Source organism: Peromyscus leucopus, chromosome 8b (genome assembly GCF_004664715.2).
Source record: "Peromyscus leucopus breed LL Stock chromosome 8b, UCI_PerLeu_2.1, whole genome shotgun sequence".
In the NCBI taxonomy this organism is placed as follows: domain Eukaryota; kingdom Metazoa; phylum Chordata; class Mammalia; order Rodentia; family Cricetidae; genus Peromyscus; species Peromyscus leucopus.
Genome location: NC_051086.1, coordinates 680,827 through 704,089, shown reverse-complemented (window position 1 = coordinate 704,089; position 23,263 = coordinate 680,827). Strand labels below are relative to the sequence as shown.

Below are 23,263 nucleotides of genomic sequence, written 5' to 3'. Positions count from 1 at the left end.
CTGAGGATAACCAGTCTGGCTGGTAACTTGAGTTCAGCCCTTGTCGTGGTGGCCTAGATGGAAGCACCCCGTAGGACAGGATGTCGCTGCTGGCCGACTTACAGACTGTCCAGAACCACTGCTACACTAGAAAATTCCCACAGCTCAGGAAAAGCTGTCTGCCAGCTCCACTTTAGACTTGGAACAGTTACCAAGCAGGGGAAGAGATCAGAAGCGACTATAGATGGGTTACTAGGGTCTGTTGGTGACAGCCAGGGTTACATGTCATATGATCAGAAATGAGCCTCCACCAACTTGCAAGTAATTTTATTTTCCAACAAACAACATTTTCTAAGTACCCCAGACCTCACCTTTAAGACCAGACAAACCTCAGTGTGGCACCTGCATGTGCGGGGACACACTCTTTTCACACAGTCCTGTCTAGGCCACAGCTGCCTACCCGCTTATCCGGGTGCCGGGCCTTTCATCCCGCCTCAGGGCTGGCCCAAGCTGCCCTGGCAGGGACTGAAGTCCTGTCCTCCTGTCCACAAGCTGCTCCCTGGGCTGGCTTTCCATCCCCGGGCTGCTGCAGCCATCTGCTCACTGCCCTGTCTTGCATGGCACATGTAACTTCAGGGTGGATCCATCACCCAACGTCAGAATCTGAAGAAAAGAAAATTTTAAAAAACCTGGTAAGAAGGGACAGGAAGGTTAGGTGGTCCAGGGTGCCCATGGGCATGTGGGTACTCTCACCATCCCTCCTGGCTACGGTTCCCGCCATTTCTTCCCATTCAGCGTCTGTAGCTTCTCCAGGCTCTGTGTTACAGAGCACAGTGCCTGCCCTAAGGATAGGGCCAATTAGTGTTCTGTGTCAAGTCTCAGCAGCAGGGAGAAGGGAAACTCAGGGCACTAGGAATAGGTGGCCCTGGGGTCAGGCTGGGGTCAGACTACCCAGGGGTCTGAGCTGACTGGGTATGGCCAGCTCTCAGCCTCAGTCCTCAGAAGAGGGTCTGGGAAACGGTGAGATTAAAGCCCTGGCTGCCTTCCTGGAGACTTACCCATTTCACAGACACAGTCTTCCAGGGCCCCTGACAGCTCAGGGAGACTCAAGGCCTGCAGGGGAACAGTCCAGCCTTTGGAATCTGTGGTACAAAAGGGCAAGTTGGCCATAGGTATATCCTCACTCCCTGCTGATGCATGAGTGACCACCCCAGGCAGGGATGTGCCCAGCTACAAGGTTTAACAACTGCCACTTAAGGCGCAGGCCTAGGTAGAGCTCAGCCTTGGGGGTCCCAGGCACCCAACTCCACTGGAGGCCTTAAAGACCGTGTGGTCCCGTGTGGTCAGCCACCAACAAGCCCTCCCACTTGCCGTCACCCCTAAGTGCGACAGTGCATCTCTTCTCACAAGTGGGCTTGTTCTGGGGACAGGGTTGCCACTGTACCAGCCAGGCACCCTGGCCTAGTCCAAAGCCAGGCTACTGCTCTTCTCACCTGCTGAGAGAAAGGGTGGCCTCAGGGTAGCTTCGCTGGGGGACTGGTCCTGCCTCACTCGAGCTGACAGCTCAGCCTGACAGGCCCTGCCGGACATATGCCTAAGTTTAGTGTGGAAGAGGCCCTGCTGCCAACCTCTACCCAAACAGGACAATGAAAACCACCTCAGCCCTGTGGTCAGCCCTGGAAGCCCCACACCGGTCGGTCTTGCTGATCCCCAGCCTGCTTTTAGTCAAGCCTGGGTCTGTAGTGTTGGGGACAGAGCCCCAGGAAAGTTAGGTGCAGGCACTAAGGTTTCCTTCCCCTACTCACCACCTGCCTAGAGGATTAAGAAGGGACAATGACAAGTGTGGGGGCTGACCACCTGAGTGTGTGAGCCCACTTACCGCAGCTGGTCCAGGACAAGGGCAGCATCCTTGGCCAGGGTCTGGGCCTCCTGCAGCTGGGCATAGATGTCCTTTCGGGCACTCTCCTGCTCCAGGAGGCAGCTCTCGACTACAGCCCGCAATTCCTGCTCTTGGGACACCTGGCCACGGAGAGCCTCTGCCTCCTCACAGCACTGCAGGCAAATACCAGGCTAGAGGGCCTAAGCCAGGGGGCCAAGACCCACGCTTGCTGATCCCCCAGAGGGCGGCCAAGTCCGTTAGGATGCCTGTCTGCTTCTCTGCAGCCCATTCTAGGAACTGCTCCTTTGGCTCCATCCTACAGATTCGAGGTTCTGCGTGGGCTACTTGCTCTTCCCTCCTACATTCATTTGACTTTTGACTGTTCCATCCGCCCCCTCAAGTTTCCTGTCTCTAGTCCCCTGCTGACACTATCTCCTCTGCTATAAAAGTGTAACTCTGTAGATGTATCCTGCCTCCTGTGTCCACAGCCCACCTGGACCTCTCCACTCACTTTGTGCAGCTGGATGGCGAGCTCCTGCATCTCGGCCTCTAGCCGGTCAGCATAGGCCAGCTCCAGTGCATCACTAGGAGGGCGGGCACTACTGTGCCAGCGGGCAATGGCAGAGGTCATCTTCCTTTTAGGCCCAAACAACCTGAAGGAATGAAATCAGAAGGTGAAAAGTCAGCTTCTGTCATGTGCGTGGACCTTGGTACAAACCTGCCACCACGGCCAGTTGCTAGGGAATACCTAACTCTGAAGGAAGGATGTTGCAGAAGATCCTGGGGCTGAGGACAGAAACAAGAGTGTCCAATAAGCCTCCACCATCACTGGCTCCAGGCTTGGACAACTATGTCTGTGCTCTTAAGGGAGATCTCCAGGAATCTCTCCCCTCCAAGACAAATGCACTGGCAGAATCTGTATGGGCCACCTGGCAGCCTGGAGGTCACTGCAGGCTTTGACTGTGAGTACAGCCAGCTTAGTCTAAGCTCAGCTCTGCATAGCAGCACCCACCCAGACCCAGCATGCAAGAAGCAGGGTAGGCAAGGCAGACCCTGTTCTCCCAGTAGCAAGCATGGAATACAAGTATAGTGGATACAAGTATAGTGGTTACTGAGGGCCACTGCCATCAGCCACACTCACTCACTCTAGCTGAAAAGATGAGGTAGGGGATGAGCAGTAGGTCTAAGGGGCAGCACCTTTCTCCACTCTCCTGTGTAGGAGCCAGACAATAACAACTAGGACATTGAAAAGCACCTGCATGCTAGAACATTGTGCACTTGGAAGGTGGGTACAAGAGTTCAGGATCACCCTTGACTACATAAAAGCGGCTTGTCTCAAAGTAAGTACAGATGGGTGGAAAGTTAGCATCGTGACATGTGCCTAGGGAAAGGTGCAAGCTCTGAGGGGCCTATAGGCTTCAACTTCCAGCTAGTCCTCTGCACAGAGGCAGCCAACAACAACAAGTTCAAAACAAAACCAAACCTAAAATCCCAGGGAGAGGGGAGGTCCTGACTTTGATGCTTACTAAATCTCCATTTCCAGTAATAAAAGACAGGTAGAGTATGGTTCGTTTAGAGGAAAACCAACCACAGGAGTTCCAAGAAAGCCCTGCAGCAGATCTGCTAGACAAAGGCCTTGAAACACCATCTTAAGGATAATCAAAGACCTAAAAGATGGTGTGGAAACACTCAATACAAAATGGAAATACAACAGAGAAAAATGTAAACGTAAGCAAAGAAGTATGGTAACTGAAGTAAAGCCTAAACAGGCAGATGCAGCCCAAGGCAGGCAAAGGAGGGGACCAGCAAACTGGAGCACAATGGATGAGACTGAAAACCAGAAGGACAGCTTGAGACCACGTGGGGGCCAGGTCTCTCCTGTGAGTACCTCAGGAAGGCAGAAGGGCAAATAATGGTCTGAAGAGCTAGCAGCTGGAAACTTCCACAATTGATGAAAGACATGAACATCAGTGAAGCCCAATGAGCTTCACAGATGATGGATACCAGGACACACAGCCAAACTAAAGACATACAGAATACTGGAGAGAAAAAAAAAAAAAAAAAAAAAAAAAAAAGCAGCCTGTTCCATGCAGGGATCCTCAGTAAAAGTACCTAGACATTCAAAACTCTGGAAGGCTGAGCAGCCAGAGTGCCAAAGCAAACAGCCGTCACCAAGAAACCTTTACCTGGCAAAACTGTCCTTCCAAAGTGCAGGAGAGTTTCAGACATTCCCAGATAGGCAAACACTGAGGAAGCCCTGCGTCACCTGCTGCACCAGAGCCACCTAGAGGAGAGCACTTCAAGTGTGAGAGTCACCTCTGAGGAGTTACAGCCAAGACACAAACTACAGTTCTGTACATGGAATGTTTGGGACAAAAGGCATATTGCATGGTTTGGACTTTATATTAAAAGATTTTATATACAAGCGTTTAGGAAAGAAGAAACCTGTGCTATAAAATACTAACTCTAGAAACTGTGACTGGAAAAAACTAAAAACCACAAAAAAGTGAACTGACAAAAACAGAGTCCAAAGGTCCAGCACACAGCAGGCAAAGCCATCTTGGAGCTATGTGGGCACAAAGGCCAACTTGGAAGAAAGCCTCTTGTCTAGACAGGCTGCTCATCCTACCTGCTGGAGGACAGGCTGGAAGGATGGCTGAGATGATTGGGGGTGGGGGACGGCACTAGGGGACTCACGTGATGCCAATTTCCTTCAGGTCACTCTCGGTGAGGGTCAGGAAGATACGAAGGTCCACATCCTGCTCCTCAAACACTTGCAGGTACTTCAGACACCCAATCTGCTCCAGCAGTGTGGCAAGGTCCTGAGGGGAAGAGACAACTGGGAGGCCTGGGGCCAGGAAGGGAGAACTGGTCTCTTCCCAATTCTGACCCCAAGCCTGACTAGAGCCCCTACACTGCCCTCTTCAGGGTTAGTGCTTCCGCAGAGGAGAATGAGTGCTGATCCAGCTAAAGGCTGAAGAGTTCAGGAGGGGGCTCAGGACTCCCGGCTATTCTGCCTCCTGGTCTTAAGGTCTGTGTCCAGAGACGTCCGATCCCCTCAGAAAGGCCCTACTCAGCCCCTTACACTGCTGAACTTGGGGCCAGTTTGATCCCATGTCTGAGTGGCCATCCTTGTGCTTATCCTGATTCCACCTAGCACTCAGCACTACTTCCAAAACACCATGTGAGGGGGTGCTTGGTGATGGCGCGAGCTTTTCATTTTTCAGACTAGATGGCTACTGACAGCCCAGGCTGCCTGCTGGCCCTGCCGTGTCAGCTACTGCTGAGCTCAACTGCTTGGCCTCTCAACCAGCTTTCAACACCAGAATGTCCAGTTTCCATTTCTGCCCATGCTTGGTTGCTTAGGATGGAGAAAAAAACGTTCCAAGGTTGCTCCACTTTTCTTTCCTCAGAGAAACAGCCTTAAGACCCCAGCACAAGTGGTAACATGCCTGTCCAACTGAGAGGTGTACCTAAGACCTAAGGAAAGGACCAAAGGCAGAAGCCGGCCCAGTTTACAAGCTGTTGGAGAGCAGCAGAGCTAGGACTTAGGCCTATGTGTGTCACACCCTGAGCTGCTCATCTCTGACCACAGAGAGGCTGCTCCACCAGGGTGGTCCACAGTGAGGGTATGGCTGCATTTCTGCTAAGTACATACCACATGCCATTACTTTGTCCCCAGCTCACGAGCATCCTCTTACTGTCTCCCTAAGTTGGGAGGCCCAGAGAGCAGGACAGCAAGGGAACAGACAACCCCTGCTCCTAGAAAGAAAAGGACACCAACCCCACAGCTGGCCTGCTGCCCAGGAATCTGAGCCTTGTGGGGAGAACCCAGTACCCTCTTCTTTGGAAAGTGCCTGGCCTGTCATGAATACACAGTAAATGACCCAACACCCCACCTCCACCCTGCAGTCATAGAAGTGCCACCTCTCTAAGCAAGCAGCCATCGGGTTCTCAAACGGTCTCACCTGAGGTCCTGAGTAGGAGGACTTCTCAGCTTGGGGTTCAGATCCTGGGGTACATGCAGTCCCTGTGCTGGAAGGCCACTGACTATCACTGTTGCTGTAACGACTCTTACTCTTCAAATAACTCTTGGTTTGTTTGCGAACCGAGCTTTTGCGGGTATGATCAGAATCCTGCAGTGAAAGGGTGTGTTGGAGCAGCCCTTGCCTGGCTGTAAAGCTCCAGCCCCCTTTACTCAGGCAGGGGTAGGATGTGAAATCTATCCTGACTTACCTGCAGCCTGGACCCCCACACTCCAGTTAGGAGTCCTCTAGGCATGGTGTAGCCACATTAAATATTCACCATCTCCTACAACACCAAGGGAGGAAGGAGGAAGGACCTTTACCTCATTGCTTTCTATGGAGGCTTCACTGCTGAGCCCCTGGGCTCTTGCCAGGCCATCGCTGCTGCTGCTCCTCCACACAGGTCCAAGACTGGCACAGAAAGTGGGTTCCTCTGGGAACAGAAAACACCTGATGACAGTCTCACCAGTGAAGCTGCTTGTGTTCTATTAGCACAGCTCAGCACTGCTGGTCTGACCTGGCTGCCTGTCACAGCCCCACACTGTAGGGTGGGCAGAGCTTCTATTTTTTAATTGTGTGTTCTTAAATCTCACGCACGTACAACAGAGCTTGTCAGGAAGCAGGAACTTGGTAAAGCACTGCCAGGTCATAGCACATGCCTCCTGCTGGGAAGATTTCCAAGAAGCCCTTGGACAGACCCTGTGAGTACAGAATGCTTCCTTGGCCTGTGGGAACCCTGGATTGGGATGCTTGCCCTCACCTGCCCATGGCCAGCTCTGGCTTACCTCACAAGAACTGGGGCCTTCTCTATCTCCTCTATGGGAACCCAACAGGATGGAGGTGCATACCCCGGCTGCTGCTGCTGCTGCTCTCCACATCCCGCTCATTAATGGGGGAGGTGACATCTCGGTAGCAGAGGCCCTCAACTTCCAGGGTGTTCTCATCACTGCTGGTGAAGGTCACATATCCCCGTGGAGGAACTTGCTCTGTGTACAGATGGGCATGTGACCCCTCAGACATGAGTAAAGGCATCACCCCTCTAAGGGCTCCTGGGGTGAGGGAGCCCCATAGCTACCACTTCTCCTTGTACGGTAACTTGGTCACGCTCCAAGAGAAATTATTTTGCACATCACAGAAAATGAGCTTGGTGTAGCCAAGGCTAGCACCCAGAGCAAGGCCAGTCCCCATTAGCACCTGCCACTGCTTTTCTAAGGGCAGAAGCAGACAGTTGTTGTGGAATATTCCTTTACACTGTGTGAAGATATTTCACTGGGATTGGTTTGATAAAAAGCTAAACAGCCAATAGCTAGGCAGGATTTTCGAGACAGAGAGAAGGCCGGAAAGAAGGGCTGAATCGTGAGGAGCTGCCAGCCAGACACAGAGGAAGCAGGAAAGCAACACGGGCAGAGTAATTAATAGAAATAGGTTAATTTATAAGAGCTAGTTAGGAACAAGCCTAAGCTATCAGCCATGTAGTGGTATTTGCTCCGCCCGTGACTTTGGGCTATACAGCCGAAGGAGGCGGTGCTTCCTGCCATTGTACATGACCTCTTAAAAGGAAAGGAACCCTTCTGCTTCCTGCTTCCTGGTGTGATCAAACTGCCAGAAGGGTTCGCTCCCAGTCAGATCAGAGGACTACTTCAGTTGTTTACTCAGTTCTGTATTTATGAGTGTATTTTCTCAATTTATCCTAATCAATTTCCCTAATACTCCTTAAGCAGACTCCTGTGGATTTCTTGCATTAAGAAGTCTCTGTGTGGTTATTTGGGAGCTGGCAGGTGGTGCAGAAAAATCTTCCTACAGACAGTAGAAGGCTGGATCTACAGACTTCTCAACTGAAAGGTTATCTGGGCACTTTTAGTAAAAACCCCCAAACTAACATGCATATCCCCATATGTCTTGTAACTCGGGATTTCTCTCTCTCTCTCTCTCTCTCTGATAGTACTAGGGATGGAACCTGAGGCCTTATGTGCTAGACAAGTACTGTTCCTGAGCTCCAACCCCCGCCAAAGACCTGCCTGAACAGGGAGGAAGAGACTGACCTAGAAAGGGACAGTACAGAGTCACAGACTCCCTGAATGTGCTGCCATAGAACGCAAAGAGATGGGATGTGGCCCCATGGTGAGGGCGTCCCTAGCATTCCCAGGCCTTGGGCTTCCATTCTGCAAACAACAAACTCCAAATCCACCATGCATGACAGACAGCACACACCTGTAATCCAACACTCAGGGGGCAGAGACAGGAGGATGGCAAGTCCATAACCAGCCCAGGCTATTGGGTGAAATCCAGAAGGGAAGAGAAAGGGAAGGAAGTAGAAGCAAAGAAATAGGACCCACATTTGCAGTCCCAGCTACTCTGGATCAGAATGTGGGCAGAGCCAGAACAGTGAACTAAAATCCTTATACATTACAGTTGCTATGCAGATGGGACATCCACCAAAAAGGGAATCCACAGAATGAAACCAAGCGTCAGGAGTTAGCAGTGACTCCTGGAGCCTGTCCCTGGGTCAGTTCTGAGCCTCACGCCTGTAGTACCCAATCCTATTGTAGCCTGAGGCCAGGGGCCCATGTTCAGGGCAGTCCTGGGACATGATACCAAGGAGCTTTGGGAACTGTGGCTCTCATCTCACCATAGTTGGTCTGGATCTTGCCGCCAAGTCCAATAGCTGTGATCCTGGCCAGGGCACGTGGGCCCTCGTGGATGCTGAGGCCTTTCTTTCGACAGGGCCTCTGGCGCTGAGGAACAGGCCAGGACTCGTCTGATGAGCTCAGATCTTCATATTTTTCTGTAAGTCAGACATGAAAATTAAGAGTTGGTTCAATGATGAGCTCTTTTGCCAACATTAAACTCTAATGGAATGTGTCTGTGTGTGCTTTTGAGACAGTGACTCACTATGTAGGCTCAGGCTGGCCTTGAACTTGCTGTAATACACACACACACAACTAAAGATAAAATCTTACGAGAATATTAAACTGAGTATGGTAGCATTACACATAACCTCAGTATTAGGGACATAGAGCAGGAAGATTGCAGCAAGATCAAGGACAGCCTGGGCCTATATAGAAGGGTTTCTCTGTGTGGCCCTGGCTGTCCTGGAACTCCCTCTAAGACCAGGCTGGCCTTGAACTCACAGAGATTCGACTGCCTCGGACTCCCGAATGCTGGGATTAAAGGTATGTGCTACACACCTGGCTCTATCTATTGCTCCTGCAGGGTACTTATACAGCTCTTGCAGAGGACCCAAGTTCAACTCCCAGGCCCCACATTAGCAGCTCACAAATACCTGTAATTCTAGCTCCAAGGGAGCTAAGGCCCTCTTTTGGCCTCCTTGTGCACCTGTCTCAAAAACAAACAAACAACAGCCCCACCCTACCCCCAAAAAATAGATACTCTTAAGTGCTGCTGAGCCATCTCTCCAGCCAAACAGCTTAACAGTATTATATTCAGAAAAGAGTGTGTTGGGCTGGGCATGGTGGTACACACACACCCTTAATCTAAGCACTTGGGAGACAGATCCTGTCTCAAAAAGAAAACAAAGTTCACCAGGACTATACTTGGAACCACCACAACCATTGGGCCACTGCTCTACAACGGCGAGCTGAAACCTTCATTAGTTCTTACTCTTTACCTAGCTTCAAGAAATGCTTCTTGTAAGCCTGTTTATAATCAAAAATCTTTATGTTGAAGAGATAAATAAACTGGTGGCTTCATAAAAATATTATTAGTCACAACCTGTTAAATAAACAAGTTCGTATTTCCAATCTAAATGACTTCTAAGGAAGTAAATAACATCCGTTTGCTGTTTATAAAGCCTTTCAAAACTCTGCCACCCAGCTTTGCCAGCTCAGCATGCCCACAGCCTTCACTATGTTAGAGCTCTCAAAATGGGTCAAATAGTGATGTGTGTGTGCACATGCGCACAAATTTTTGTGGGCATGTGTATGCAGGCTTAAGGATACCCAGAGAGGCCAGTAGGAAGCACTGGGTCTCCTGGAGTTCCAGAGGTTTCTGAGCCACCAGATGTGCATGCACTTTGGGAACCAAGTTCCAGTCCTCTATAGTCGAGCCATTCTCAAGGCTCCCAGAAACTACAGGAAATGCAAGGAAAACTGAAATACAATCAACAGATGAGAGAACACAGTTCCTTTTCCCACACATGGAGTATTTAAAATCACTGACTAGTAGGTGACAAAGAAGGCATCGGTAGGTTCCATAAAGTGCAAAGAATAATAACTCTCTAGGCAGATAAGTTAGAATAAAACTGAATAGGATAAAATGAGACATTAACCAATTTAAAAAGGACCTTCAATCTAAAAATTTAAAAACTACCAAAAATATAGCAAAATCTCTATTAAACAACTTTTAAGTGAAAGGAAAAATACAAATAAAAACTACAGATTTCCTGGAGAATAATAATTATATTCTAAACTTCTGCCAATATGGCCAGTAGAAAATGAAAGGTAAACAGTGAAAAAGAAATAAGCTGGCTAGGGAAATGGCTCACTGGGTAAAGTGGTTGCTAGTCAAGAATGATGACCTGGGTTCAAATCCTGCCTCCAAGAATAGCAGAATCTTCTTCTTCTTTTTTTTTTTTGTGGCACTCCCGAGGCTGTATCAAGAGGAAGCCACTAGTGGTCAGAAACTCACAGAAGTGGACCGTGAAAGCAAGCTTTGTACTTTCTATGAGATGCGCGTGACCACAAAAGGAGCTGCTGATGCTCTGGGTGAAGAGCGGAAGGGTTATGTGGTCTGGATCAGTTCTGGGGTGACAGACAAGGCTTCCCCATGAAGCAAGGTGCTTTGACCCATAGCACAGTGCGCCTGCTGCTGAACGAGGGGCGTTCCTGTTACAGACCAAGGAGAACTGGAGAAAGGAAGCTGGAGTTTATTAGGGGATGTACTGTGGAAGCCAATCTGAGCATTCAACTTGGTTATTGTTGAGAGAGAGAGAGGATTACTGACCTGACAGATGGCACTATGCTTTGTGAGATGGGGCCCAAAGAGCTAGCAGAATCTGAAAACTTTTCAGTCCCTCTAACAAAGATGTCTGCCACTTTTTTGTCAGAAAGCCCTTAAACAAAGAAGGTAAGAAGCCCAGGGCCAGAGCACCTAAGATTCAGTGTCTTGTTCCTCCATATGTCTCGCAGCTTCATTGCAGATGTACTGCTCTGAAGGAATACACTATGAAAAATGAGGAGGCTTCACAATATGCTAAATTTTTGGTCAAGAGAATGAAAGAAGCCAAAGAAAAATGCCAGGAACAGACTGACAGATACAGACTGTCCTGAGAGCTTCTACTTCTAACCACGAGTCCAGTCAATAATAAATTAGACCCTGAAAAATAACTAAAGAAAAAGGAATGCCAGGCGGTGGTGGCGCACACCTTTAATCCCAGCACTCGGGAGGCAGAGCCAGGTGGATCTTTGTGAGTTCGAGGCCAGCCTGGTCTACAGAGCGAGATCCAGGAAAGGCGCAAAGCTACACAGAGAAACCCTGTCTCAAAAAAACAAAACAAACAAACAAAAAAAGAACAGTTAAGATGATAAATATTTCAGAATAAACTTAGTTACAGACAAAAAATATATTAGGAAAAATTTAAGCCTCCCTAAAAAACCACAAAGTATACTAAAAACAAAACACAGCCTGTTTTCTTAGATGGGACAAACTGACACCATAAAAACAGTAAATTCAGATTTCCTATAGTATAGTCTCTTTGACATCTGCTAATTGAATTTTTTTTGTTTGTTTTTGTTTTTCAAGACAGGGTTTCTCTGTGTAGCTTTGCACCTTTCCTGCAACTCGCTTTGGAGACTAGGCTGGCCTCGAACTCACAGAGATCCACCTGCCTCTGCCTCCCGAGTGCTGGGATTAAAGGCGTGCGCCACCACCGCCTGGCACTAGTTGATTTTTTGAGACCAGGTCTGTGTTGCCCACCTGGTTTTGAACTTGCATCTCCCTACCTTTGCCTCTCATCCAAAATCCTGGGATTGCAGAGCAGTGGTGGCACACACCTTTAATCCCAGCACTCAGGAGGCAGAGGATCTCTGAGTTTGAGACCAGCCTGGTCTACACAGCGAGTTCTAGGACAGCCAAGGCTACACAGTGAGACCCTATCTCGAAAAACAAAACAAAACAAAATAAAAAGGCCTCAGGTCAAACTGTGGTTTGGGTGAATGGATACAGAGACCACCAGATTCTAACTCTAGGGAGATTCTAACCCTAATAAGATGGAAATTCAATGTGTGATAAAGATGCTGTATCTAACCCCCATGTCAATCATGCTGAATGATGCTGGCACAACTGTGTGGCCATTTGGAAAAGAGAATTGGTTTCAGACTTCACACCACAAAAGAGAAACAGCTATCAGTGGGTCAGACATCTAAATGTAAAAAATTAAAACATACAAATGCTAGGAGGGACATGACCATCATGACCAGTGGGGCCCTGAGAAAAACTGGTTATGATTCAACATCCAGAGACAATAAAGGATGCCTGATTTTATAAAGGTAAAGCATACACACAGCACAAGATTGTCAAAACCAAGAACTAAAAGCCAGAGGAGCCTCTCTGGGGGGCATGCCTCCTCCCCTTATCCTTAGACTACTCAGCCTGTGCTGTGCATGATCTCTGTTGGCAGGGACTGCTGTCAATGGTATAAAGTCTGCTTCTCTCTGGCCCTAGGCCTTGGACCTCAACAACCTCAGCTCCACAGTGGAACTGGTAAGAAGAGAAAGCCTCAGGGTGGGGCTGGTAGAGGGCAACCTAAGCAAAGCAGGGGATCCAGAGAGGGGCTCTCCTTGTCTCCTAGTATCCCGAATGCTCAGGGCAGCCCTGACTCCATCAGGATACAGAGGCAAATCAGGTACCTGGGCTCCGGTAAAGGCTCTTAGGCAGTGCAGGCGAGTGAGTATCCATCAAGGCCACTATCTTCATGTGACCATACTGCCTGGCCAGCATCCGGGCCGTGGCTCCACTGTGGTCTCTTATGTCTACTTTGACTCCCTAAGAAGGTTCAGGAAAGAAGAGTCAGAAACTCCTCACCAAATCCCCCAGCGCAGTGGACTGCCGGCCAGGAGGAATGAGAAAACAGAGTAGGTTTATGATCACTTCCTCTGGTTTGAGATACCACAGGGGTAGGGGTAGGAGTGGGGGGGGGGGCTCTTAGGAAGACTCTTGCTGTGGACACTGGGTAAAAGTTCTATGTGGACACAGGTTCTCTGTTCTCTTGGGTACACACCTGGGAAAACTGAGGAATGCTATGGTGATTCTAGATTTATCTACTGGAGGAATTAACAGACTGCCTCCTGAGAAGCTATGCCACTTGGAAGTCCTCTGAGGTTCACAGTGGCCACTGTCACTAACACCTGATCCCTCCCTTTGTGCTATCCCAGACATGTAGCTTAGCTGGCACAGACCTATAATCCAGCTACTCAGAAGGCTGAAGCAGGAAAATCAGAAATTCATAGTCCTCTTGGGCTAAAGAGTGAGTTCAAAGCCAGTTTGGACAACTTGGTAAGATCCTGTCTCAAAAGAAAACATTTAAAAAGGGCTGAGGCTCTAACTCAGTGACAGACAGCTTGCATAGCATGTGCAAGTCAGTCAGGTCTTACTCTCCTGCACCAGGATTGAAAAGTTCCCATAACTGCTAAAACCTGTCTTCAGCCAGACAGTGGTGGTGGTGGTGGTGGTGGTGGTGCATGCCTTTCATCCCAATACTCCGGAAACAGGCAGACAGATCTCTGTGAGTTCAAGGCCAGCCTGGTTTACAAAGTGAGTTCCAAGACAACCAAGGCTACACAGAGAAACCCTGTCTCAAAAAACTAAAAAACAAGACAAAACAAACAAGAAAACAAAGACGTGTCTTTAAAATCATTATAAATACAGAATTGTGTTTATTTTTACTCATCACTGTACATTTTTCAATGAAAATGTACCACCTAAGGGGTAGCAAGACAGATCAGTGGGTAAAGGAATCTGCCACCAAGCCTAAGACCTGAGTTCAATTCCCAGAATCTATTTTATTGAAGGGGAAAAGAGACTCCCACAAATGTCCTCTATTCCATAGGTATATGTGTGTGTACACACATATGTGCTGACTACGTAGGTTTCCATGTAAAAGAAACCCCAGTTAGAGTTTATAGTTTCATCAATGATTCCCATTTGCTGTGACTAAATTACAAGGTAATAAATAGTTATTTACATGATTCAGAAAATACTGCACAATTATCTCATGGCCAGAGGCAGCTGCTTCCATCAAAGGAGTGAATCCATATACAGGCTCCCTGCAAGATGAGATCAGACAGACAGTTAGTGGAGAGGAGTGAGTCAATGAACCAACTCTCCTACCAAAAACAACCAAGCAAAGCCCCGGACAGGCAGAGCAGTGGGTGCAGGCTCAGGCCTAGGCTCTCATGCACTTAGGACCGCTGGGGTGTTGGGATTAGGGAGGCAGTTCAGTTGGTAAAGTGCTTGCCACATAAGCATCAGGAACTGAGCTTGATCCCCAGCACCAGGTAAGAAGGTCGGTATGGTTGTATGTGCTTGTAATCATAGGGCTGAGAGGAAAAACAAGCAGATCCCAGGCCAGGCAGCTAGTTCAGACTGTGAGCCCTAAGTCCTAGTAAGAGACCCTGTCTCAATTAGAAAAGGTGGATGATTCACAACAAATACCATTTCTAGCTTTTGCACACACACCTACCCCCAACACTCGCCCCAACAACTGCACACAGATAAACTAATGAGCTGCGATGGGAACAGACAATAAGACTACGTGAACTTTACTAACTCCCTCTGGCTCATTAACAGTCCCAAGGACCAAGCTCTCCCATCTTCCTTCCCTCAAGGCCATTCCTACCTCATTCTAAATCCACACTTTAATCCCACTAAAAAAGCAGCTATTGCCAAGCCTGGTGGAACTTGCCCTTAATCCCAGCACACAGAAGGTAAAGGCAGGTGGATCTCAGTGGGGCCAGCCTGGTCTACATAGTGAGTTCCAAGACATCCAAGGCTACCTGAAGAGACCCTCTTTCAAAAACCTAAGTAAGCAAACAAACATTAAAGCAGTTGCTGTTCACTTCTCACGGATGCTAGTGTCTCCTCCAACCTCCCCAAGTCTCATCTTTTGAGTCATCAGTCCATGAATTATTATTTCTGATAAGCCCATACACTAACAATCCTGTCTGTTTTCTGTCTTTTGAGAACACTGTTCTCAAAGGGCCCCTTTACTGTTCCTCATTCCCTGCTGGACCAGAAGCCAGGAGTCACACTAAACCTGGCTCTCAACCACTGTAAGACATATACTCTTCACATCTTAATATCGCTCAAGTGAGAATAGATCTTAAAGTCATTTTAAGATATTGAATTTAGCCAGGTGGTGATGGTGCACGCCTTTAGTCCCAGCACTTGGGAGGCAGAGGCAGGCGGATCTCTGTGAGTTCAAGGCCAGCCTGGTCTACAGAGCGAGTTCCAAGAAAGGCACAAAGATACACAGAGAAACCCTGTCTCAAAAAGCCAAAAAAAAAAAAAAAAGAGATTGAATTTTAATTAGTAGCTTTTTTTTCTTCCTTAGAGTCACTCAGAATTAATTATATCTTCCAATGGGCACCAAGAGCCAGCCAGAGTTGCCATGCCAACATCAGGTGGGGGCTCAGTTGGTACTTGCTGTGAAGAGGTTCTTACATAATATGTGTCAGACCACAGTAAAACCAACTTATGAGAAGAATGATGGAAACTGGTGAGATATTCGGTGGGTAGAAGCACTTGCTATGTAAGCCTGACAACTGTAAAAGTAGGATAAAGTCCTGCAAGTGTCTGCAATCCCAGCACACCAACAGGAAGTGTGTGACACAGGTCACAGGCCAGCTAGCCTGGGGTACCTAGCTTGTCTCCAACAAGGTAGAAAGGCAAGGACCGAGACTTGAAGGTTGTCTGACTTCTAAACACGTGCCATGACACACATGTATCTGCACCCTGAACCATGAGCAGGTGTTCACTCTCTCTCATCATGGTAAGGAAAAAAAGAAAGGAAGGAAGGAGGGAGGGAGGGAGGGAGGGAGGAAGGAAGGAAAGAGAGAGAGAAAGAAAGAAAGAAAGAAAGAAAGAAAGAAAGAAAGAAAGAAAGAAAGAAAGAAAGAAAGAAAGAAAGAAAGAAAGAAAGAAAGAAAGAAAGAAGGGAGGGAGGGAGGGAGGGAGGGAGGAAAGAGAGAGAGAGAAAGAAAGAAAGAAGGAAGGAAGGAAGGAAGGAAGGAAGGAAGGAAGGAAGGAAGGAAGGAAGGAAGGAAGGAAGGAAGAAAGAAAGAAAGAAAGAAAGAAAGAAAGAAAGAAAGAAAGAAAGAAAGAAAGAAAGAAAGAAAGGCAAGTAGATGGGTTGGTTGGTCATGGTGGGACTGGGTATGACTCAGTGACAGGATGCCTGCTTAGCAAGTACGAGGTCCAGAGTTTTGTTTCCATTAACACACACACACACACACACACACACACACCCCTTATGATTGTTTTTAAAGCCTCATCTCCATGATGATAATCAAAAAGACAAGAAAGAAAAAGAAATTAGCATCTAATGTACATCATCCAAATACCATTTTTTAATGCTCTGACATGAGCCTTGCTAACTTCAGTTTTGAGATAAAACAAGGCTCGGGGCCCAGGGATGCACTGATGACTGACAGATATGCACGAAGTCCCATGGACTATCCATTCCCCTCCTTCTCTTACCTCTTAGACTGGGGCAGGATGACCCTGCCTCCTTGCCTAAAACCCAGCCCACTCCTGAGACCGCAATAATCACCTCACGTTGGCATTGGCTCCACTGTCCAGGAGGAACTTGACCATCTGCTGGTGGCCGGCACTGGTGCAGTGGAAGAGTGCAGTCCAGCCCTGGATGTCCTTCATTTCAAGCTCTGCACCTTGCTTCAAGAGAATAGGATGTGGATTATGCCCCATGTCTCCAGGAAAGGTGAGCAGGTGGGTGGGTAGGAGGCACCCACCAGGCCTTCAGCTGAAAGAATCTTAAGTGATTACATGTGCACACTGTGGCCCGCAGCACTTCATGTCCTTCCTGTCAGGGCAGCCAGGGAGCCCCTGGGTTTCTGGGCCTATGCCCACTTGTAGCTCACCTGGAGCAGAAAGTAGGCGATGCTCTCGTTGCCACAGCTGGAGGCCAGCATCAGTGGAGTCTGCCCTTCCGGGGTCGGCACATTCACACTCACCCCTGCCTCGAGCAGCAGGTGGACAATGGTATCGTGTCCAATGTAGGAGGCATACATCAGCGGGGTCCAACCACCACCATTCTTCTTATTCAAATCTAACTCTCTCCTAAACAAATGCAAGATATGCTAGATATTCTCAGCATCCCACATGTGGGCTTCATCAGAGCCAGGTGCCAGGCCTGGTGGGACAAGCTGATCTTCCAGAAAGCAGTAATCACCTGCCCCGGGGCATTCCCAGGGAGGGAGAAGGCAGGCAGGCGTTTCCATCCTCTGCCTTAAACTCTTGCAGAGTTAATCTTGATTTGTCAACTTGACCGGACCTGAAATTGACTAAGAGATAACCCTCTGGGCAGGTCTGAGGAATTTTCTAGACTGGGTGGGTTAATTGATGTGGGAAGAGCCACCCTAAATATAAGAAACATCATTCCATGGGCTGTGCTAACAGACTAAATAAAAAAGAGAAAGGGCAGAGCACTAACATCCATCTCTCCCTGATGCAGTGTGACCAGCTGCCCTCCTCTTCTGTCACCATGCCTCCTCGCCATGATGGACTGTATCCTCAAACCAAGTTAAAATAAACTCTACCTCCCTAAGCTGCTTTTGTCAGTATTTGTCATAGCAACAAGCAAGGTGACTCTGTGGTATGGTAATACACACTTTTACTCGCAGCACTTGGTGGGTAAAGGCAGGTATATCTCTGGGAGTTCAAGGCAAGCCTGGTCTACAAAGTGAGTCCCTGGCCAGTCAGGGCTATATAGTGAGACTCCCATCTAAAAAAAAAAAAAACAAAACAAACAGAAACAAAAAGAAAAGTGACTAATATAACCATCTCTATTTTAATACTTTCATCTTTCCTACCATCTTCTGACAAGGCCAACAACTCTCCATTTTTGTACCTACAGCAATATAGACCATGCTCAAGTTAGGAGTTAGGCAAAGTCTGGTCATTCCTTAGTTACCATATCTGGGGAGTAGCTAGTTGTTGGCATCCAGGTTAGGACTAGGTAGCTGGCCAAACACCCTACAACACAAAGGACCCACCACAGACAAGACTAGCTGCCTAGTTTATCAGTATAAGCGAGGCTGAGACACCCTAAACAGCAGCCACCAAATCAATAACCAATATCCCAGGAGAAGAGAAAGGAATTGAGGATAACGAACACCACTGTCAGACCTCTCCTTTGCCACCTCACCCTACAGAAAAATCTGTCACCAGAGTATCCTATTTTCCTTACTGCTTTCCACTATAATTATGGAAATGCATTTTCACTCAGGGAGGCAGAGGGGAGGAGCTCTCAGACTTGGGGATGGGCATCCCATTCTAGAATAACACCCACTACCTACTCCAAAGAAGGTACAGTTAATGCCGCCCTCTGCCTTGCCCTTCATAGTGTCACCTCCAGTGGTGGCTGACAAGTGATAATCTGTTGTATGATCAGTGCCTCTTGTGGGATCCATACTAAGCTAAGTCAGGCAGCTACTTCCCACAAATTAGCAACTCCTGCTGCCTCTGGTATATGCCATCTGGCCATTCCAGAATGGCCTGAAGCCCTCCCTGCCTGGAGAGTTACACATAGATACTTCTGAAGTCACTAGAATGACTTGGCATCCAGCACTGTCTCCACAAAGGGAGTAGTGGCAAGTGCCTCAGCAAAGCTAACACTTCCCTTCAGCCTGTTCTCTGAGACCTCCGATTTCCCTCAGCCCCAGCCTGGACTTCCATGAGCAAGCCTGCATCTCAACTGGCCCCCAACTCCAATGAGGGCACAGAGCTCTTCCTAGTCTCTTCTTTGGGCTGCTATGTTTTTTGTTTTTTTTTAACAGGACACTCAATATGTAAGAACCCAAGACTCCAAAGATTAATAGCAGGATTCTTGGTGATCCTATGAGGACATGTACTGACTACACACCTAGCTACCCATTTCTGAGGCCATTAAGTAAAGGAGTCCTAGACTGAGAGCTCTCATACTCTACTGACCAAGGGTGATGGGTGACTCTGACTTGAAACCAGAGACCCAGGGCTTTATGAGGCTTTGCTCTGCTCATCAGGAATTGAGAAGGCACAGAGAGGTCTGGGAGACATCATCTCACCAAGGTACCCCAGGAGCACTCAAGGCAAACTAAGTATAAAGTGCGGTGGAGCACAAGGAAGTGAAGAGTCCTACAGAACCTTCAGACCACATAGACTGAGACACAGGCTCTGGGACTAAACACTCCGATGCAGGTTGGTAAAGCTGGCAGGTAGGCAGTGAGGACAGAAGGCCGGCCTCTCACCTCTGTGCCAGAGGGGACAAGAGCTGGGGGAACCACAACAAACCTGTGGTCAAAGGCCCAGAGTGCTGGCTTCCCATCCCTGTTTTTGTTTTCTCTGGTTGAAGTAAACTATAAATTAGTGTCTATAACATAGACCACAAGGTTAAGTTTTAAGCATGTTTTTCCTCCTCAGAATCAAGTCCTTTTTTCTAAGAGTCCGACATGAGCCATCAACGGCATCTTGACAATCAGATGAGCCTAATCCATATGTATTAAGGGGCTTGAGCTCTGCAAGACTCCAGCCTGTGGGAACTGAGATGCTAATTAAAATGTGAGGTGAAGGGATGCTCCCCAAGACCTCTTACCGCTGCACACATTCCTTCACCACCTCATACTGGCCAATGGAGGCAGCTGTGTGAAGATCCAAGGGGACATCCAGCTCCTCTCGGCTGACCTGAGCACCAAGCCCATACCACATGGACAAGCTGCAGTTCAGGAGCTCCGGCTCGCTGGCTTCATCGCTGAGCTCAGACATGGCTGCAGAGGGAGGCCCAGGGGTTAGTTCTTCCTCCCCGGATGTTCCAAGGATGAAATACTCCTACTAATGGCAGACTATCATCTCATTCCTAAGAAAATAAAGCCACCAAAGATGACTTAGCTTTCTTCAAACAGCAGCGCCACCACAGGGCCACCAGACTGAAGATGGGAGCCTCTGCTTCACACCACAGGCTCCACAGTCAGGTTTTAGAGGAGCCTGATAACCTCTCCACTGATAATAAAACAGTGCAAGTTGAGTTATTTAGCACTACTGGCTGAATTTGGGTGTGCAGCAAAACTGAGCTCTGTGTCTAGCATCTCCAGCCCCTAGTTCCTCACTAATGACACAGATGTTGAAAAGGGCTGCTGCTGCAAATACATGGGGGCTAGGTGTAGTGGCATACCCCTGTAATCTCAGCACTGGCAAGGAGGAACAGAGGCAGGAGGGTTATTAATTTAAGGGCAGCCTGGAGTACATAAGTTTAAGGCCAGCTTGGCTACACAGAGATCTTCTCTCAATGAAACTAAGAGTGGGGCCCAGAAAAATGGCTTAGGTGTTAAGAACATGTATTGCTCTTACAGGACCCAAGTTCAGTTCCCTGACCCTATGTCCAGTGGCTCACAACCTCCTGGAACTCCAGTGTCAGGGGATCCAAGAGCCCCTTCTGGCTTCCTTGAGGATCTGCATTCATGTGTGCACACACCACCACCACCACCACCACCACCACCACCACCACCACCACCCCCCATACATGCATACATATAATTTTAAGTCTTTTAAAACAAACCAGGGCTGGATATGGCTTAGCAGTTTAGAGCATACAGTGCTCTTACAGAGAACCTGAGTTCAATTCCCAGCATCCACCTGAGGCAGCTTACAACTGCCTCTAATTCTAGCTCCAGGGAATCCAACACTCATATGCACATGCCCTACACACACACACACACACACACACACACACACACACACACCCCAAAAAACAAAACAAAAACCCACACACATACACACATAATTTAAAACAAAAATAAAATTTTAAAGTTAAAAAAATGAAAGGACTAGAGATGCAGTGGTTAGACTGGTTAGACTTCATATCCACAAACCAACCACATGGAAGGCTACGCATGGAGATGTCCAACTTAATTATGACACTTGGGAGATGGAGACAGGATTGTGAGTTTAAGACCAACCTGGGATACATAGCAAGAACTTCTAAAAGAAGAAAAAAGAAAGCAGAAAGAGGAAGAGGAGGAGAGGAAGAAAAAGTAGGACAAGAAAGGGGAGGAGGAAGAAAGCCCCAGTACAGACTATAGAATGTGATCCCTGATGTTCAGCAAATGTTACCTGACTGGGAATCTACTTATGCAACCCTTTATAAGTAGGAAAGATGGACCACGAGGGTAACAAGTGTGTGAGTCCTTTATCCTGGGGAATCCTACTCAAACCAAAGTCAAGCCATTAACTTCCTAGTAGATTCCCAAGTCCGGGGCCACATGCTAGCACAGAAAAGGGAGAGAAGAGTTCTGGGATACAGCTCAGTTGGCAGAGCACCTGCCCACTGCAGAGGGCCTTTAGTCCTGAATCTAATCCCCAGCATGGCAACGAAGGGCTGGGGGGAATGGGAGAAGATATAATGGCAGTTTGCAGTAAACAGGACCCCAGTTTGCTGTTCTACTCTCCCCTGTGGAAATGGCCAGTTTTGTTTTGAGATAAGTTCCCACTGTGTAGCACAGACTGGTTTGGAACTCAATTTGTAGACCAGGCTGGACTTGAACTCACAAAGATACATCTGTCTTTGCTGAGTTTAAAAGCATGTGCCATCATTCAGCTAAATGGCCACTGGTACTAATGATCCTTGGGGGCCACCTCAGTGTCCCCAAACCACCACAAGTGGCAGAATCCCTCCAGGACCATACCATGGTGTCCTGGCAAGGTTACTACTCTCAGAGGTTGGCACTGGTCCCAACCTCACCCAACCGAGTGGAGAGCAGCACAAGACCAAGTTGGAGAGACCTGGGGGTCAGGACCACTGCAGGGGAGGACACAGAACACCAATACTCAACTCAAGAGCTCTGGCAAACCCAGACGGAAGCCTGAAGGAAGTAGGTACCCACAAAGTACTAATTCCCTGCTCCTAAACACCTTAGCACTCTTCAGTGCTGGTGACTGCCAAAACAGACAGTGTTGGGCCTGGTAGCACACTTCCACATGGAGGCAGAAGGGTCAAAATCACAAGCCTGCCTGGGCAGCTGAGTGACATCCAAATATTTAAAAAGCAGAAAGACAGCTGAGGATGTAGATTTATCTCAGTGATAAGAATCACATATAAATAGCTTGCAAGCCCCTAAGTTTAAAAAAAAAAAAAAAAAAGGACAACACACACAAACCACCAATCTGGGGGTGAGTTTGCAAACCCCCGATGAGTGATACATGTGCATGTGTGCTGAGGGGAAAAACAGACTGCTTTCTGGAACCACTAGCTTCTCACACTGCACAACCTGAGCTCAAGTAGTACCTCAGGCTCACGGGGATACTCCTGAACCTGAACCAACAGAGCAGACACATGCTCCCCCAACGGAGAAACATTAGCAGAATCCTGGCAAGGTCACATCTCTAATTCCAGCTCTTGGGAGGCTGAGACAGGACTACCTTGGAGTTCAAGGCCAACCTGGGATACATGAAATGCTTACTCAAAAAACACACAACCTGCCGGGCGTAGTGACACACTCCATTAATCCCAGCACTTGGGAGGCAGGTCTCTGTCAGTTCCAGGACAGCCTGGTCTACACAGAACCCCACCCACCCAATCTCAAAAAACAACTCCCCAAAATTCGATTCGAGTAAACCAAATGTTTCTATGTCTTCTGCACCTCACTACCAGAGCTTCAGTAGCAGCGATGATACGTTACTCTTTTAAAAAAAAAAAAAAATTATCTTCTTTAAAACAACAACAACAACACATCCTGGTGGCAACTGGATGCCACTCCATTCCTTCAAGAGATCCGTCAAGGACTCGAGGGAGCCCCTGCAGCCCAGACGCGTGACGCGGTCCCGGCGACCGTGCGCGACCACAGGCTCCCGGGTGGCGGAACACTCTGGCAGGGTCTCGCGTGACCCCTCCGCTCTGCAACCAAGGAACCGGGCCCGCGTCCCCAAGCCCGGCGAGCGCCAGGGCTGGGCGCCGGAGCGGACTCAGGGCGCCTCAGGCAGCGCCTCTCGGAGAGCCCCGCCGGGGCCCGGCCTACCTGCAAGGCCTCGGCTTCCCGCGCCACCCTTCAGACAGATGCCGCGGCACGTCCCCTCACCGGCCCACGGCCCGACGCCCGGCCCACCCCGGAAGTGACTGCCGGAGCGCGCGAAGCACCCCGGGAAGAGGCGGGCGTCC

The 23,263-nt window shown here is 48.6% G+C and overlaps 1 protein-coding gene across 9 annotated transcripts; it reads right to left on the bottom strand.

Annotated features, from left to right (window-relative positions):
- Window positions 1-290: 290 nt before the first annotated feature.
- On the bottom strand, window positions 291-23,231 carry Anks3 (ankyrin repeat and sterile alpha motif domain containing 3). 9 transcript variants are annotated; one of them, XM_037200787.1, is made up of 17 exons: window positions 23,124-23,231; window positions 19,709-19,880; window positions 16,998-17,196; window positions 16,670-16,791; window positions 14,084-14,165; window positions 12,750-12,885; window positions 8,513-8,668; window positions 6,732-6,869; window positions 6,207-6,316; window positions 5,827-5,994; window positions 4,556-4,680; window positions 2,370-2,511; window positions 1,859-2,031; window positions 1,473-1,558; window positions 1,038-1,121; window positions 733-816; window positions 291-642 (listed from the first exon to the last, which is right to left on the bottom strand). In XM_037200787.1, exons 2-17 carry the CDS (start codon window positions 19,876-19,878, stop codon window positions 626-628), a joined length of 1,992 nt encoding a protein of 663 aa, XP_037056682.1. In that variant the 5' UTR covers window positions 19,879-19,880; window positions 23,124-23,231; the 3' UTR covers window positions 291-625. The 9 variants fall into 9 exon arrangements, with proteins under 9 accessions (XP_037056682.1, XP_037056683.1, XP_028750671.1 ...); XM_037200788.1 differs by having other exon boundaries at window positions 19,709-19,969; window positions 23,124-23,219; XM_028894834.2 differs by having other exon boundaries at window positions 551-642; window positions 733-821.
- Window positions 23,232-23,263: the final 32 nt, after the last annotated feature.

What these genes read in the sequence shown, in the direction of transcription:
- Anks3 (XM_037200787.1), bottom strand. Translation starts at nt 19,878, where the DNA reads ATGTCTGAGCTCAGCGATGAAGCCAGCGAGCCGGAGCTCCTGAACTGC. An exon ending in CCTCCTACTCAGGACCTCAG is followed by an intron (nt 4,681 to 5,826) that starts GTGAGACCGTTT and finishes TCTTCCCCTCAG; the next exon opens with GACCTTGCCACACTGCTGGA. An exon ending in AGACTGTGTCTGTGAAATGG is followed by an intron (nt 817 to 1,037) that starts GTAAGTCTCCAG and finishes TCCTTAGGGCAG; the next exon opens with GCACTGTGCTCTGTAACACA.